This window comes from Apium graveolens, chromosome 2, assembly GCF_009905375.1.
Source record: "Apium graveolens cultivar Ventura chromosome 2, ASM990537v1, whole genome shotgun sequence".
NCBI classification, from domain to species: domain Eukaryota; kingdom Viridiplantae; phylum Streptophyta; class Magnoliopsida; order Apiales; family Apiaceae; genus Apium; species Apium graveolens.
The window spans coordinates 77,188,069-77,205,879 of record NC_133648.1 but is presented as its reverse complement, the minus strand read 5'-3'; the positions used below and the strand labels follow the sequence as shown (position 1 = coordinate 77,205,879).

Below are 17,811 nucleotides of genomic sequence, written 5' to 3'. Positions count from 1 at the left end.
AAAAGCAAAATAATTAAAACATTAAATTTAAAGCAAAATCAAAACATTATAATGAAAAAAGTGCAAGTACAAGTCATTATAATCAGGGAGCCAAAAAGGTGCAAATACACGTAATTCTATCACATAATATAATAATTATAACTACAAAATGTAATCAGGGAGCCAAAAAAGAGAGTTCATTGAAATTTAATTTTAATACAACTAATTAAACAAGTATAAGTCATAATAATTATAATTCTACGACTTTTTCACCCAAATACCCTTTACATTTTGTCTTTTATTGCTAACACTTGCATCATCATCACAAGTAGTAGGATCTTACATAGGGATATCATAACAGAATTGGGGAGGATTCCAGGAGGTCTCTTCTTCCACATCTTCATTGTACACATCATGATAATCTCGAGTTGTTGACGATAACACAACTGACCAATTCGCATCACATGGATCCTCGACATAAAAGACTTGGCTGACTTGGTCAACAGAGGCAAATTTATCCTGTTTGTGGCCTGGTCGATTGAAGTTCACAAGCGTAAAACCAAGATCATCAGACTTGACTCCTCTATCAGTGGCTGCCCATGTACACAAAAATAAAGGGGCCTTGAATGCGTGGTAATCTAACTCCCAGATTTCTTGTACAATCCCATATAATCTTAACTCACACTCTACGAGATTTACATCCTTAGCACTAGACACTTGGACTGTCCTAGCAACTAATGAAACACCACTATTTTGAACTACCCTAGCATTATCTCGCTTCTTCATATGGTAACGGACCCCATCAATAATATAGCCTTTGTACATCATCACTGAAAATGAAGGCTTTCCAGCCAACCATCTAATTGTTTCAGACACGGCTTCAGAATTTTCCCTCATTTCTATACTTACCTACAAGTAAAGTAAGGATGCATAAAAGTTAATTTCAATTAAATACATGACTTTTATAAATTTGTAATAAAATAAAAAAAAAGAATGTCAACTAACTTTTTCTTGAAACCAATTGGGAAATTGTCGATCGTGCTCTCCCAAAAACCACTGTACACTCTTCTTTTTTCCTTGGTAAATCTTTCCAATGTTCCTTATGCAATCTAAAAATATTTCAAGTACATAAAATGAGCCACCTACTAAAAATAACTAATACACTTATAAATATACTTATAAATATTTTACTTACTGAACGTATGGTTCCACTTCAGGATTATTAAGAAGGACCGCGAGATGTGCCTCATCTCGTTCTTTTTCGGCAACAGACTTCATTATCGCACGACCTACTGGACCGAAAAACTTGTCATCATCTTTCTGAAGACCTGCAGTTCTACTACTCTCGCTAAAGAACCTCATGCAAAACTCGGTTGATTCTTCCTTCAAATAGCCTTTAGCTATACAACTTTCCGGATAAAATCGGTTTCGGACATAGCTCTTTAATACTTTATTAAATCTTTCAAATGGAAACATCCATCTATAAAAAACTGGTCCGCATAACCTCAATTCCCTAACTAAATGGACTGTAAGATGTACCATAAGATCGAAAAAGGATGGAGGGAATATTTTTTCCAACTCGCATAAGGTCAAAATCAAATCTGCTTGAAGTTTACTCAATTTTGACACATCTACGACTTTGTTGCACAAGGAGTTGAAAAAAAAGCACAATATTATTATACCTACCCTAACATTTTTTGGAAGCACGGAACGAATACAAACCGGTAGTAACTGCTGGAGTAGGATATGACAGTCGTGCGACTTCAGTCCATACAACTTTATATCAATCAGTGATACACAGTTTTTGATATTTGATGCATGTCCATATGGAAGTTTCATATTGGACAATGATGTCAACATAGTTTTTTTTTCTTTTTTAGACAAAATAAAAGGGGAAGGAGGTAAGTATGTCCTCTTTTCACTTATTTCAGGAGCTAAATCAGTCCTTACAGCCATATCAAACATATCAAGATGAGAGGCAACACTGTCCTTAGTCTTGTATTTCATATTAAGTAGTGTCCCAATTATATTATCGCACACATTCTTCTCGATGTGCATAACATCTAAACAATGACGCACGTGGTGAAATTTCCAATATTCCAATTCAAAGAAAATTGATTTCTTTTTCCATGCATACTCTACCTTTTTTGCCTTCCCCCCTTCCCAAAACTAAATTCAAGTTGTTGTTGTTGCATTAATACTTCTTCTCCACTAAGTGGCTCAGGTGTGTAACCAAGTTCTTGTTGTCCATCAAATGTTATCCGCTGCCTCCTATAAGGATGATGCTCATCTAAATACCGACGATGGCCTAGATAACACATTTTCCTACTATGACTTAAATATCTAGCGACAGTGTTACCACCACATACTGGACAAGACTTATACCCCTTATTTATGCAGCTTGACAGATTTCCGTATCCCGGGAAGTCATTTACTGTCCACATCAGAACTGCCTTTAAAGTGAAGACATATTTGCTATGTGCATCATACACATTTGGTTCTCCTTCCTCCCACATTTTTTTAAATAATCGATCATTGGTTGTAAATATATGTCAATGTTATTTACAGGCTCATACGGGCCAAAAATCAATGTCGATAACATCATAAACTTCCTCTTCATGCATAACCATGGAGGAAGATTATACTTTACTAATATGACCGGCCAACAACTATACCGATTGTTTAATCCATTGTTGTGTGGATTTATACCATCGGCCGCTAATCCTAAGCGTATATTTCTAGCCTCACTACCGAACTCGGGCCACCTACAATCTACATTTCGCCAAGCAGGAGAATCAGATGGATGACGCATCTTTCCATCTTTAGATCGATTCTCTGCATGCCAACTCATTAATTTAGCAGTTACAGCAGATTTAAACAGTCGTTTAAATCTAGGGATTATCTGAAAATACCACATCACTTTGGCTGGAACATTAACCCTAACTTTACCATATTTCCCAATTTTCCAGCGAGAAAGATGGCATTTGGGACACTCAGATAAAGATTCGGCAGCTGGTCCCCTGTATAACACGCAGTCATTTGGACAAGCGTGGATTTTGACATACTCAAGTCCTAAATCAGTTAAGGTTTTCTTAACTTCATACATACTACCCGCAAGCACATGATCTTTAGGAAGAAAAGAGGCAACGGATTCAAGAAGATCGGTAAAGGCTTTATCACTAAGTCCAAACCTAGCCTTCCAATTATGTAATTTGAGGACAGACTCTAGTTTAGTGCACTCGCTTCCCTCAAAAAGAGGCTGTTCCGCATCAGCAACATACCTCTTAAAGTCATCAGATTCATTATCCCAATCTTCATCATCATTATATGTTGCTTGACATACATTATATGTTTCTGAAGGGGGTGTGGGCTTTTTAGCAGGACAAGTACTACCAACTGATGACTTAGTACTACTAGCAACCCCTTCTCCATGCCCAATCCAATCCAAAAATCCTAAACTAAAACCAGATTCATAAAGATGACCCCTGATTATCTTGACAGTAAATTTTTTGAAGTTAACGCAGCGTGCACAAGGGCACAGTATTTTTTTGGGGTTTCACCATTTTCCTCGGCAAATATCAAGAAATTTTCGACACCAGTCTCATATTGCAAAGAATCCCTATCGGCTTTTATCCAAGACTTGTCCATATAAAACCACCTGGTATATCACTAAAATTTCAGTCTTATAACTTATATGATTAATATTATTTATTATATTCCTACTATTTTTTTGTACCACTATCTAATTTTAAAATAAAACAAGTAAAATATAAATATCAAACATAAATTAGGATAACAATTGACAAAATTGTTATCAATGTTTTTGTACCACTATCCTAATTTATTGCTAATAGAACAACACTGAAAAACAGAGAGATACAATTAAAATACAATTATCCTATAAGTAATCACAGATGTCAAAACAGAGAGATACAATTAAGCACAATTAAAATTAAACAAATGTAAAATAAAAACCAAAATTTATAAGCAACAAGATAATTACAGAGCAACATCCACCTAGTATAAATTAGGGGTTCAATTTAAAAAACCTCCAATTTTCAAATCTAGGGTTTCAATTTAAAAAACACACAATTTTCAAATCCAGGGCTTTCAAAATTCTAAATTAATGGTTACAATGCAGGTTAATTCAAGTTTATAAAATAAAAAAGGAGGAGAAATAAACCTAATTTAAGTGCAAATGAGAGAGTACAAAGAGTGAGCGTAGTTGCTTTGGTTGAGTAGATTGCATCAGTGGCGAGAGGTCAGAGAGAGTATGACCGAGACCACGGCAAAACAACGGCGAGACTCCGGTGAGAGTTTGAGAGCGAGAGAGAGAGAGACAGTTTGTGTGTTTTAGAGAGAGGTTGAGACGGACGAGAGAGAGAGATGGTGAGAGAGATGGTAAGTGAGAGAGAGGGAGAGAGAGTTTGGGTGGGAGAGAACCGGTGGCGGGAGAGGGTCTGAGAGTTTGAGAAAGATTGATGAGGGAGAGAGAGTTTGAGAGGGAGAGAGAGCAGTTTTAGTTTTTAGTTTTTAGTTTAATTTTTTTTAATTAATTTGTCTGAAGAGAGGGAGAGTGAATTCGTTAAGGGGGGAAAATTGGCTGAGGGGAAAAGAAAGGGGGGCTTTGCCGCGTTCATTTTTTTTCAAAATATAAACATCGGTTCTAAATAAAGTGATGTCTATTAACAACATAGACATCGCATTTTTGCGGGATGATGTCTATAACAGTTTAGACATCGATGGCACATTCGACTAATGTCTAACATATGATGTCTATTCACCTTTTTCTTGTAGTGACAAAGCTAGATTGGTTGCTAAGGGCTATTGTCAACAAGAAGAAATTGATTTTGATGAAACTTTTGCTCCTGTTGCAAGACCTGAAGCCATCAAAATTTTCTTAGCCTATGCAGCGCATGCCAATTTCAAAGTCTATCAAATGGATGTTAAAAGTGCCTTTCTAAATGGAGATTTGGAGGAGGAAGTCTATATTTTTCAGCCTCCTGGTTTTGAAGATCCAAATTTTTCAGAATATGTCTACTATCTTTTGAAAGCACTTTATGGACTGAAGCAAGCACCTAGAGCCTGGTATGATACTTTGTCAAAATTTCTCTTAGAAAATCACTTCACTAGAGGTACTGTTGACAAAACCTTATTCTTTGGAAATGTTAATGGCTCTAGTATACTTGTTTAAATTTATGTAGATGATATTATATTTGGCTCTACAGATGAAAAACTTTGCACAAAGTTTGCCAAATTGATGTAAAGTAAATATAAAATGAGCATGATGGGAGAACTAACTTACTTTCTTGATTTACAAGTTAAGAAAGTTAGTGATGAAATATTCATTAGTCAAACCAAATATATCTATGATCTTTTGAAGAAGTTTGATCTAATGGATTGCACATCTGCAAAAACTCCCATGGCCACTGCAACAAAACTTGAATTAAACACTACTGAAAAGTCTATGGACATTTCAAGCTATAGAGGCATGGTTGGCTTACTTTTATATTTAACAGCTAGTAGGCCAGATATAATATTTTCTACTTGTCTTTGTTCTAGATTTCAGGCTGATCCTAGAGAATCTCATTTAATAACTATTAAGAGAATTTTCAGATATCTCAAGGGAACACCAAAACTTGGCATTTGGTACCCTAGAGATTCTGGCTTTGATCTAACTGGTTATCAGATGCAGATTATGCAGGTTGTAAAATTGATAGAAAAAGTACAACAGGAACCTGTCAATTTCTAGGAAATAAGCTAGGATTCTGGTTCAGTAAAAAGAAAAATTCAGTTTCTTATTCTACAGCTGAAGCTGAATATATTGCTTCTGGTAGTTGTTGTGCACAGATTTTGTGGATGAAAAATCAATTGTTGGACCATGGTCTACAAGTGAATATGATTCCTATTTTTTGTGATAACACAAGTGCAATTGCCATCACTGAAAATCCAGTACAACATTCAAGGACCAAGCACATTGACATCAAGTACCACTTCATTAGAGAGCATGTTATGAATGGTACTGTAGAATTTCATTTTGTTCCAAGTGAAAAACAACTTGCAGACATCTTTAACAAACCACTTGATGAATCCACCTTCATTAGGTTGGTAAGTGAGTTAGGTATGCTTAATTACTTTTAATCTATTTTGATGTCTAAGCAAATTGAAATGCAGCTAGAGTAAAAGTTGATATTTTCTTTCTTGGACAAAATTTTGAATAAGTCAGAATTTGTATCTCGACCGATATTCATTATCCGTTGGAAATGAATATCCGTTGAATTATATTATCCGTCGAAATATCAATTATTACTATGAGTAACTTTATTATCATCTGTCGAATTGTACTCAATCTTAGTCGTTAATTTTAAGCATCATCCGTCGAATTTACTTACAGCCTGTATGTATGTTTCAACGGATAATCTTAGAATTTTGATAGTTTTCTTTATTTTTAAACGGCTATTTTGGGCTAATTTGATTGGTTACTTTATTTCATTTTATAATTTTTGACAGTTTTATTTCTGAGTAAGTATAAAAGCTAATTTCATTTCCATTATTTACTTTTATCTTTCTCAAGCAATTTCCCTAATTATTTTTTCTCCAAAGCAAAATCTTTTTCTCTGCAAACTATTCTCATTCTCAGAAATGGCACCATTAGTCAAGATCATGTCCTAGTCTGGGTTTGTGTATGAAAAGAACAACTTTATTGCACTAGTAAACAAGGAGATTGCTGCTTCTAATAATTACCACAAAGTGATGGACTTCATTCGAAGTTGCAAACTGAAGTATGCTATGCTAGAGTCTCTAGTTATCTACTGTGAAGTGGTTGAAGAGATATGGACCACTGCTGTTTACAACTCAAGTGACAAAACCATTACCTTTTCTCTCAAAGGTACAAACTATTGCATAAACAGTGATATAATTCGTGCTTGCTTTCAATTACCTGAGAAAAATACACTTAGCCCACACACAGACACAGATGTAAGTTCTATGCTAAATTTTATGGGCTATGCTTTTAATTCCACCAAGCTAGGTGATGTTAGAAGAAAAGGCCTCAGAAAGGAGTGGAGCTTTCTCTATGATTCTTTTATTAAAGTATTTTCTGGGAAAATTAGTAATTTTGATGCAGTGACTTACCCACTTGTAAACATGTTATATATGTTGCTTAGTGATAAGTATCAAAACTTTAGTGAATATTTTCTGTTTGAATTAGGTTATAATCTAGGAGACATTAAGAAAAGATCTAAAAACATATATTATGCTAGATTCTTTATGTTATTGGCTAAATTTGTTTCTGAAGATCTTACTATTGAGAACCCAACCAACAAGCTTGATTGTTGGGTTCAAGAAAGAAGGGTTATTGCTGATTTGAACAGGGCAGACCATCACAATGAGGCCCCCCTAGTCTACATGCCAATCATGGAATTATCTCAGGTAAGTGAAGTAAATGTCTCTGTCTCTACTACTACTTCTCAACCACATGCTTCTTGCCAACAACTGTGGTCATGGCACCTGTGACAGTGACTAAATAGGTGCCTACCCAAGCCACAAAATCAAAAGATTCAAAACCCAAGTCAAAGAAAGCCCCCTCTAGTTTCTCTCAACAGAAGCTAATTGTAAAATCCACTAGAAACCAAAAGGGGAGTGTGAAGGGAAGTGAGGCTGGTGAGGGACAGGGTGAACATCAAAGAAGCCCTAAGAATAAGGTTGTAGAGGTGAGTGAATCCCAACCTAGCCACACTGCAGTTTCCCAATAAACTGTAGTGATTAATAAGGACAATAGCTCATTGCTAGTTACATCCTCCCAAAAGGATATGACTATTGAACAAAGCTCTCAGCCAAGAGCACAGGCCAAAAGGGTAAGGGACACAAGCTCACCCCAAACTTATGCTAGAAAGAAGAAATACAAAATCATTGGGGATACACAGGGTGCACACACAGTGCCTACTACAGTCAAAGCACCTTCTCAAAGTCCGTTTGATGTGGCTCCAATAAATGTGGAGTCACAGCCAAAATCTTTAACAATAGAAGCACCAAACACACCAAACTCACCCACACATTCACTAGATGTAGTTATGATTCATACATCAATTTCTGATTCTCCATCTTTAACTCTCATGGAGGAGCCAAAAATCCAAGCAAGTGAGCATCATCTTTTAGATGATTTGTTGGCTCACTTGTCATTTCTTTCTGAGTCTACTGAAACATCTGTGCAAAATCTCAAATCAATCACCATAGATTCAACAATAGTCTCTACTTCAAACTCTATCATTTATTCTATCTCGACAGATATTGTTCATCCTTCGACTAGTGATTGTATCTCGACAGATGTGCTTAACAGCAGTCATCCGTTGAAACTCTCAACTACTATTTCGACGGATGTTCCTCATCCGTTGAATATCACTGTACCACTTTAAACTTCAACAAATGTTACAAGTTCAAATGATCTAGTAGTTGTACAATTACTCCTAGGACTGAGGGAAGGGAGTGAATTGAGTGAGAGGCTGAGTTGCTCTCAGACAAAAGGAGAGGAAAAGAGTGAACACATGCAAGCTATTTCTTCCAGCTTGGCAAAAGTGAGTGAGGGGAGTTCCACCTTAGTAGGTGAAGGTGAGGGTGTGAGGGTGGGAAGCCAAGGAGAGCCCTTGAGCAAGAAAAGAGAGATAATGAGAGAAAAGCAGGTACAGAAGTATAAGAAGAGCAAATTGTAAGTGAGTTAATGGATGTCAATGAGGCTGAAAAGAAACAACTAATTTAGCAAGAATATCAAGTTATCTTAGATTTTATTTCTTATGAAGCTGAGGCATTTACTCACCCTGTTCTAGCTTATCAAGTTTTGGCTAAACAGGATAATGTGGCTACTGAAAGAATGCTAAATTTGGTGCATACAACTGTCTTCATGCAAAAAGCTAAGGATGCCATCAAAGCCATGCCATCCACAGTTGATGATGATGTTGGTTATGGAACTGGTGGTTCTGAGGATATTTTTGGGGATGAAGATGATGATGATGAAGAGTTCATGGACATAGGGGGAGAAGCAGGCCCTAGCTCAAGATCAAACATTCCTTCTTGGGTGTTTTCCAAAGAATGTGATGAGCATCATTTCAAATCTACTTTCTTTCACATCATTCAACAAACTTAGACAGCTCTTCAAGCCACTACAAATGCCAACACCAAGAAACTTCTTCAAACACATCTAGACTCTCTTCAACTCCACCAAATCCAATCTCTCTAACACAATCAAGAGGTAACTACACTGAAAACTGAAATTGGTCAGATCAAAAAGGATGTTGCTGAAATATTGGAGGCCAAGTTTCCTGAAAAAATCATGCTAGACATCAACAAGAAACTGAGGAAAAACTTTCATCTGGACACCGAAGTGGACTCCTTTTGACAAAAGACTCAAAAATCTAGAAGCTTCAATAACTGCAATCCATCTACATCAAACCCAACAAACTTAGCTACTTCAAAAATTGGTGGCTACACAGACCTCAACTTCCACTCAACTTGATGCTAACAAAAAGGGGAGAAAGATATTGTTCCAGCTAGTCAAGGGGAGTCAACAAGTGAGGGGGAGCAAGTGCTCAAAATTCAAGTAAGCAAAATAATTGTTCCAGCAATTACTTTTCCAAAGCCATTAGTCTTGGACATCATTGATCTGATGAAGATAGCAGCTGTTAAGTTGGAATCAAATGAGAAATCTAAACAGCTTGATATTGCAACATGTAAAATCCCATATTTTCAGATATTATTATTTGGAATTGTTTAGGTGAATTTTAATGAATTATCAGGTAATTGGAGTTGATGTTTTGGATGTTTATATATGATATTCTTTGAGTATACTAGTTTTTATATGTCCAGAATAAAATATAGATAATTGTGATATTTTTCTGGTAATTCTTGGGCTATTATATGAATTTACAATGATTTATGGATTTATAAATTATTTTCAGAGTAATTATAAAACTATTTTATAAATCCGGAAATCGTTCAACTTCATCCGTTTTTGCGTTTTTACAACCCGAAACTCTTCAGAAAACTCCTTCCTAACATAATTTGATTATTCTGAACATTTTCCGTGTTTTGACTTTTTCAATCCAGATTACGGTTTGATCCGTATGAGTCCCGACGTAAATTTTTTGATACGATAGTCATTTTAATAGATCTATAAAACCCGTATTCTCAAGAGACGGGATATTTTACGTTATTTTCTCTTAGGGTGTTTTATAAGAAGCTCGATTTTGATAATTATCCAAATATGATATTAAATTATATCATTTTATAGTTACTTAGCGGCTAAGTAATCTATTTTCGGACCCGATATGATCCAATAGGATACTTGTTACGTGTTTAAGATGCATTTATATGAATCGATCCGTAATTTGAACGCATATTTATTTGCGTTACTTGTTTTATGTATGTTGAATGTATTTTATGTATTTTCGGGATTTTTTTAATTTAGGGAGTGTTTCGATTTCTCAAAAAATAACGGACCGGGACCCCACCGGGATGTCAAAGCCCACAAAATTTATATTTTTATTTTTAGAAAATCGTGGGACTTTCAAATATGCAATATTTTTGTATTTTTGGATTATTCGTAATTTTTAGGAAATTTTGGCATTATTTTTGCATTTAGTGGATTAAAAATTATTCCCCGTTAATTATTAATTTTGGAATAATTATTTTTATTAAATAATATAATTAGGCCCCAAATAATTTTAGGGGTATTTTTGTGTAAGTATAAATAGTTCTTTTTAATTATTAACATTTATTATTAAAAATCAGATTTTATTTTATTTTTCAGAAAATTCAGAAAATCCTCTAATATATGTTCTTCATGTTCTTGAGAATCAATCTGGGATTTGAAGATGATTCTAAGCTCCAAATCTTATTTATGAGTAACCAATCTGAAGCCCTCGATCCATACTACATGTCCCCATCATCAAAATCAACAAACGAGTGGTAAAATTTTAATTTCAAAATTTAGCGTTTATGGTCGAATTTAGGCATTTCTTTTGTGTTGATTTTTGATTGTGTTTGAGGCTTGAATAAGCTTTATCATGCAGTGGGGAATCGATTCGTGTATAAAATTTATGTGTTTGTATAAGGAATGATAGTAGTCGAGTTCATAGTTTTATTTGAAATTTTGATTCGTTTATTTCAAATTGTTCTTGATTATCTGGTTATTTTAATTTCTGGAAAAGTTTTGAATAGATGTGAGCTTTGTTTTGCCATTGGAATTGTTAATTTTTGTTAACAGATTATTGATGTCAGCTTTTTGCCGATTTTCGGCCGGAATCATTCGAAAATTGGCATGAGAGGTTGATTTTGTAGTTGTCAGCATTAACTGATACTTCGATTAGACTTCTGGTTAGATTTAGAACAGACTAGAGTTGAAAAATCTATTCGAATCGTGTTGATTGGGGCCAAACCGGTTCATGGTCGGAATCCGGAGTTCGCCGGATTCTGGGGATTTCCGGCTGTGTTTTTTATTCCCGCCAGCCAGCTGCTCCATTCCGACCACCATTCAACCTTCCCGAACCCTGAACCCCGACTGAAAATCTGTTTGCCAGATTTTTGTTTATAAATAAATCAAAATTCTTTATTTTAATTCCCAAAATCATTTTTTAATTCCAAAAATTAATTTGGTTAATTATTTTAATAATTAACCAAATTATTTTAAATTCCAAAAATTATTTTCTTTTATTATTTTCAAAAATCTAATTTGATTTGTTTATTTATAATTTATTTTAGTTTATTATTTATGGATTTAATGAATTGATTAAATTATTTAATCAAATAATTTTATTTATAAATAGTTAAATAAAATATAATTATTTATAATTAATTCAAATAATTCCTAAAAATCACTTTTAAACTTTTAAATTTTTTATTTAAGTATTTAAAAATCAATTAATATCATTATTAATTGATTTGTTCTTATTTATTTTTATTTTATTCGTAATAAATAGACTATTTGTCTGTTTAATGTGAAACAAACGTGTCTAGACTCTGAAAAATATTCCGCTTTCAATAAAAATATTTTCGAGACCCAAATACTTTTGTTTCGAAAGGTCGCTTGTTTTTTGAGGCATTCGGAGTCGATTATTGATCGATAAATCATATTTGTGACCCGATTTAGTTTTAAACTTACCGAGTCGAATGTTTTGACGAACCGAGTCATACGTGATTTGAATTATATGATACATGAATTATGTGTTTACGTGCTATGTGAATTACGTGCGTATGTGAGTCAAAATTCTTATGTTTGACTGTTTTCTTTATGTGTGGGCTATCGTATGGGTAGACGTTAGGATTTTGATGCACAGTTCGTTGAGTAATTATCGTAGACAATTAAAGCTGTATCTTTTAATTATAGATGCGGATCATTCGAGTTGATCAGGACCAAACATTGGGAAGAATGAAATGGAATGGTATTGGATATCTGGCTTCTAGCAATCGCAGGAGTAGCACATCAGTGAATTGTCGAAAGGAAAGAGGGTGATGCCATGAAATGTCAGAATGAGGGATTGTGTTATAGCGAGTGTGACTAACTGCTAAAAATTCAAAGGAAAGTATCCCTATCATCACTTATTGTTCAAGTGATATTTATTCTGAATCCTATTATGCAAGTTTTCCAACGTTATTCTAATTTCAGAATAGTTCAATATTTTCATATCCAACTGCTTATGATTATGCAAGTATTGCTTTCCCTATACTCAGTTCAGAATAGATAAATGTTTTACATATCGCTGAATTTAAATGTTTATTATGCAAGTACTCTCTGCTATTCAATGTTCAGAATAGTTAAATGTTTTTACTTATAAAATTACTGAATTTATAAATATTTTGGATTTTGAGAAAGATGATTTGGTTGCGAGTATTCCTACCCAAGTAAATGGGGGAATAAAATTATTTTGGGTGTCAATTATTATGACCCCTTATCAATAAAAGGTTTTAAGATTGGATCAATGTGTAAGTGACCGGGGCGGACGGTCCAGCGGAGGGCTATTGCTAAGTGTCATATGAAATATTATGACACAATTTATGCCACAGGTAGATATATTGTCTTTTCATTTGAGTACTCGTGTTTTGGGGACATGTTTCTATGAATCATGATCTTGTGCTATCACACGGGCTGATCAACATGTGATAGTACGTCCGTCGGTGAAATATCCCAATCTAAATTATTATATTATTTTTGACAATCATATAATAAATGATTTATCAACTGTTTCTATTTTAAATAATAGATGAAATACAGTTTTGATTCAGTTTCTGCTTGATGTGGATATTTAGTTTGTTGTTAAATATCAAAGGTGGTATTAGTATAGATGATTGATGTTGACTTCTGTATGGGATGTTGTGAGCATCAAAGTTCGTATTGATATCTAATTTGATATGACAACAAAATAAGTATTAATATCAAGAGTTCGGTTTTGAATAAAGTTTATGATTCAATCCATAATCAATTTTTCATGTTATTATTATTTACGATATTTCCGTAAACACTGTTTACGAGTTTTATTCTCGTCAAGATTCAAAGTATTGCTGAAGCATTTCGCTCGAAAATATCAAAAAGAGTTTTGAATACAGTGAGAAACAATTATTCGATTCTTTAATAAATTTTCTAGTTTAAGCAATTATGATCTTAAAATGTTCTGCGCTATTGCAGATGTCAGTTTTACATCAAAAGACCTTATATATGCTATAATGAACTTGCTGAGCATTTCTTTCATCATACTTGCCTGTTTTCAAATTTGACCTCCAGTGAGGATTAACTTGCGCTATTTAGCCGCGTAATTAAAGGAAGCAAAGAAGAAGCTTTTGGAAGATGGTTGGTCCAGGGTTTGCGGACTAGTGTAAGTTCTATTGTGTAAAGTTGTTTATATTATATTATACTATAGTGTGTATTGTATTTGGGCCTAGTATACTTCTTTTCGAAGTTATACTAGCGGGTTAAGTTTTAAGGTTTGGAATTATTGAAAAGAGTTTTAAAAGAAAGTGAAAAAATTATTTATGGAATTTGGATATCTTGTTTCTAGAACTGTAACCTTAAAAGATCTTGGATTAGTTTGGTGTTATAAATGATAAATTTCTTCTGCTAGCATTTGTTTATTGATTAAACAGGTTATTATGGATTGAGGTTTCATAGTGATGACCAAATCCTCTGATCCTGGATTTGGGGGTGTTACACAGCAGTTGGGAAAGAACTTGATGACAAATGGAAGAAGATTGATGAAGAAATTCAAAAGAAGTTTGGTCCAATTGAGAAGAAAGACAAGGTCTTTTCTCACTTCTCTCAATTGAGATAAATTTCAGCAAATGAAATGAGCCTAGGGAACTTAGAAAGGGGTCAACACTCAACAATCAAGTCTCCAAAGGCCAGTGGGATTTTAAGCCAAAAAGAAATTATCCAAAACCTCAGACAAAAATCCACTGGACCTATCATATGAAACCCTAGGCCAGATGAAAAGAAGCCGCTTGGAAGGTCTATAGCTTTCTTCAAAGACCCTAGAGACTCAGTGCTAAAAAAAAGATTGCTAAAATCTACAGAATTGGTAAACTGGTCTGTGTAGTGGCTGGACATCCACAATTTGCAGAGGCCAAGAAAGAGGAAAAGGTGAGGCTCAAACAACAACAAAAGCAAGCTGCTTTAGAAGCCAAGAAGCCTGTAGTCACAGAAACTGCTTTACCAACTGAGAATCTGGGTGAAGGAAAGAAAGAAGAACCAAAGCAGATAAAAAGAAAGTTTAGATACAAGATGCATGCAAAAAGGAAGATAAATTTTGATGAAGACAAGGAAGACTACATGTCAGCCCAATCTACAACAAGTCAACCAGCCATTCCTACAGTGAAGGAGGCTGAATTTAAGGTTGATCTTAACATCACCTTCCATAGTGATCCTATTGTTCCAAAGGATGAGCCAATAGATTGGGACAACTTGCCTCTTCCTGATCTAAACCTCCCCATCTTTTCTAAACAAAGGAAGACAAAAGAAAGAGTGGTCAAAGCAGTCAAGCCTACCAAGCTCAAATCCAAGCAAGTGGCCAAACCCAAACCTACTGTCAATAAAGGAGATTAACTCTTCATATGTGACATCAAAGAATTTTCAGACATAAATCTCTATCTGGATGAGCATGAAGAAGTCAGGTCTATTGATGCCTACAAGCACCTTCCAGAGAGACTAGTCTTTAGGTACAAGGGTGGTAAAAAAATTACATGGCCACTTCACAGAATTCTCAATGAAGGCTATTCAACTCTAGTGATTATCTTCTCCTCAATCAAGAAAAACTTTGGATTCAACATAGTAGCCAAGAAATTGGTACTAAACAAGATTGAGGAGATAAGAAATAGCTGGAGAGGACCAAATGCACTCCCAGGAGTATTATCTATTCCTTTCACTGGAGATAGGGTGCATTTGAGGCCATACTGGATCAGGGAATTCAAGGATGAAAAGAACATTAGAAGATTCTTCAGACTGGAAGATCAGCTAAAGATTGCAAGCGATGAAACTCTAAAAGAAATGCAAGAAAAGCTAGAGCTAACAGAGATTGTTAGGAATATATTGTGTACTTGATGATAACTTGAACAAAACACTTAGTAGATTTTAGTTAAGTGAAATTGTAGCTTTCAACGGATGATCATATTCAACATCCGTTAAAAGAGTAGCTTATGTAACAATAAGACTTGTAGCACATTTCTGCATACTTGGATAGCTTAGTGAACTAGATGTTGTAAATTATCCAAGTTATATTAACTACTAGATTGATATGCAAGATATGATGGTGAATTGTAAATATTAGATACCTTGTAATCTTGTATAAATGAAATAGAGTTAACTGCCAAAAAGATAGTCTCAACGGATGATTCACAAAGCTCCAACGGATGATCAACATAAGTCTCGACGGATGATCAAACAGAGTTTCAACGGATGATCAATCTAAGTTCCAACAGATGTTTAAATTCAAAAGAGCAGTTGATAGTGACTTGACAGCCACATGTGTTGGTTATATGCAAATGGAATATGGCATCCTAATTCAGGTTTTAAAAAACAAAGAAGCATTTCCATTTCCATGCTAAATAAATGATATTCAAAGATGCCGGAAAGAGAAGTGTAAAAGCATGAAGTTAGACTAGATATAGTTTGTCTTGTTATCTTGTCTTATTATCATGTATCTTGGTGATATATAAACCAAGAGTAGCAAGTTGAACATTATTATTGATTCAATCCAAGTTAGCAAGAAAAACCAGCGAAATAGATAAAGCAAAATTTGTAAAGAATTTCTCTGTAGTTCTTGCACTTCAACTTGTAAGCAGATGTGAACAATTTTGTTACACAGGGTTCTCTACTTAATATATATATATATATATATATATATCTGGTGAAAAATTTCAATCCACCAAAAAGATTTTAAATACTTGTATTTAATTGCTTTGTAATTTGATTTCAATTATATTCTTATTCCGCACCATTGAAAATCAAACACAGTTATTATTGGTAGAAGAATAATTCTTAAAATTTGAAAAAAAGCCATAATTACATTCAACCCCCTTCTGTAATTCTTGTTTAGATTGTTTGGGAATAACAAACATCATACATCACCAACAAGACATACACAAATATACTTTATATATTTGTATATCTAAACTCACCAAATTAATAATTTTAAAGATAGCATTCTGTTATCTTGCTTTCGCCTCCTCCGTAAGTGCCTAACAAATATATAAAATCCAATCCGTTTCATTTCACCATACACATTTATAAATAAAATTAAATAATCACACAAAACATTAATACAGTGAGATCACAATTCAACGAGAATCAACTTAAAATGGTGTATAACTAATTTGGCAGCTGACACTATGCCATAGATGGCCTATAGCAACAACAAGAAAATGTTACAAGAGGCCCAAAAAAATGTCACCACAGCCAGCTAAAGCCCTAAGGTAACATAAAAATTAAGTTGCTTTTTTCCGAGTTACTTTTGGCCCCTAAGGTAACATCCATCTTAACCTGGTGCAACATTGACATCTTTGTTACAATAGCAATCAAAGGTAAAATCAAAGTATGTCTATAGTATCATACTATGAATGTTAGCTGTAAAAGTTTTATAATTATTTGAATTATATTATACCAATTTTTTTGTAACATTTAAGTACATAATGTAACATATTTCTTAAAAAAAATTGACAGGATTTGTTTGTAAATTGAACATGCCATAAACCTGTTTTTCATGCAAGTCAATAAAATAAACAAAAATGAGAATGATTAGTTTTTGGTATTTTCAAAAACTACATGATTAAATGGACAGAGCTTAAAACGACTATTTGTTTCTGCGTACAGGATTCTAGCTTGCTCTAAGTGAGGAAATACATGTTTCTGCATGTCACTAAATAAAATTTGAAGATGATCCCCTGTTACGTATATGAATTTCACCTTTCTAGCCTTGTCCAAAGTTCTTAAACCAATCCTATTTTCAGTGTAGAGTTTTTTTCTGCAAAAACAATGACATGGTTAATTTTTATGGAAGAACGTATTCTACTGTTGATTGTAATCTGTTATTAGTCATTTTAATCCAGTAGGTCCTCAATAGTGTGAAGCACATCTGTACATTCTTTGGTTATTACCTGTTATATATGCCAGATTATGTCCCATGACCTTTCTTCACACGGACCAAACCAAGATGTCTCCCTTGGATATCAATGTTTGTCATACTTCACGATATTGCTCAGAACTCCCAGCTGGTCATCGCATCAAACTCATCTGCTCATGTAATAACTCGAATTTTTGAGACTTTGTAAAAACGTTTAATGAATAGTAACCCTGACAGA

At 34.2% G+C, this 17,811-nt stretch overlaps 1 protein-coding gene across 1 annotated transcript; it reads right to left on the bottom strand.

Moving 5' to 3' along the window:
* Positions 1–318: 318 nt before the first annotated feature.
* LOC141690896 (uncharacterized) lies at positions 319–3,627 on the bottom strand. The gene is made up of 5 exons (XM_074495654.1): positions 3,540–3,627; positions 2,689–3,432; positions 1,175–2,042; positions 998–1,088; positions 319–888 (listed from the first exon to the last, which is right to left on the bottom strand). The coding sequence occupies exons 1-5, from the start codon at positions 3,625–3,627 to the stop codon at positions 319–321; spliced, it is 2,361 nt and encodes a 786-aa protein (XP_074351755.1).
* Between the last annotated feature and the right edge of the window lie 14,184 nt (positions 3,628–17,811).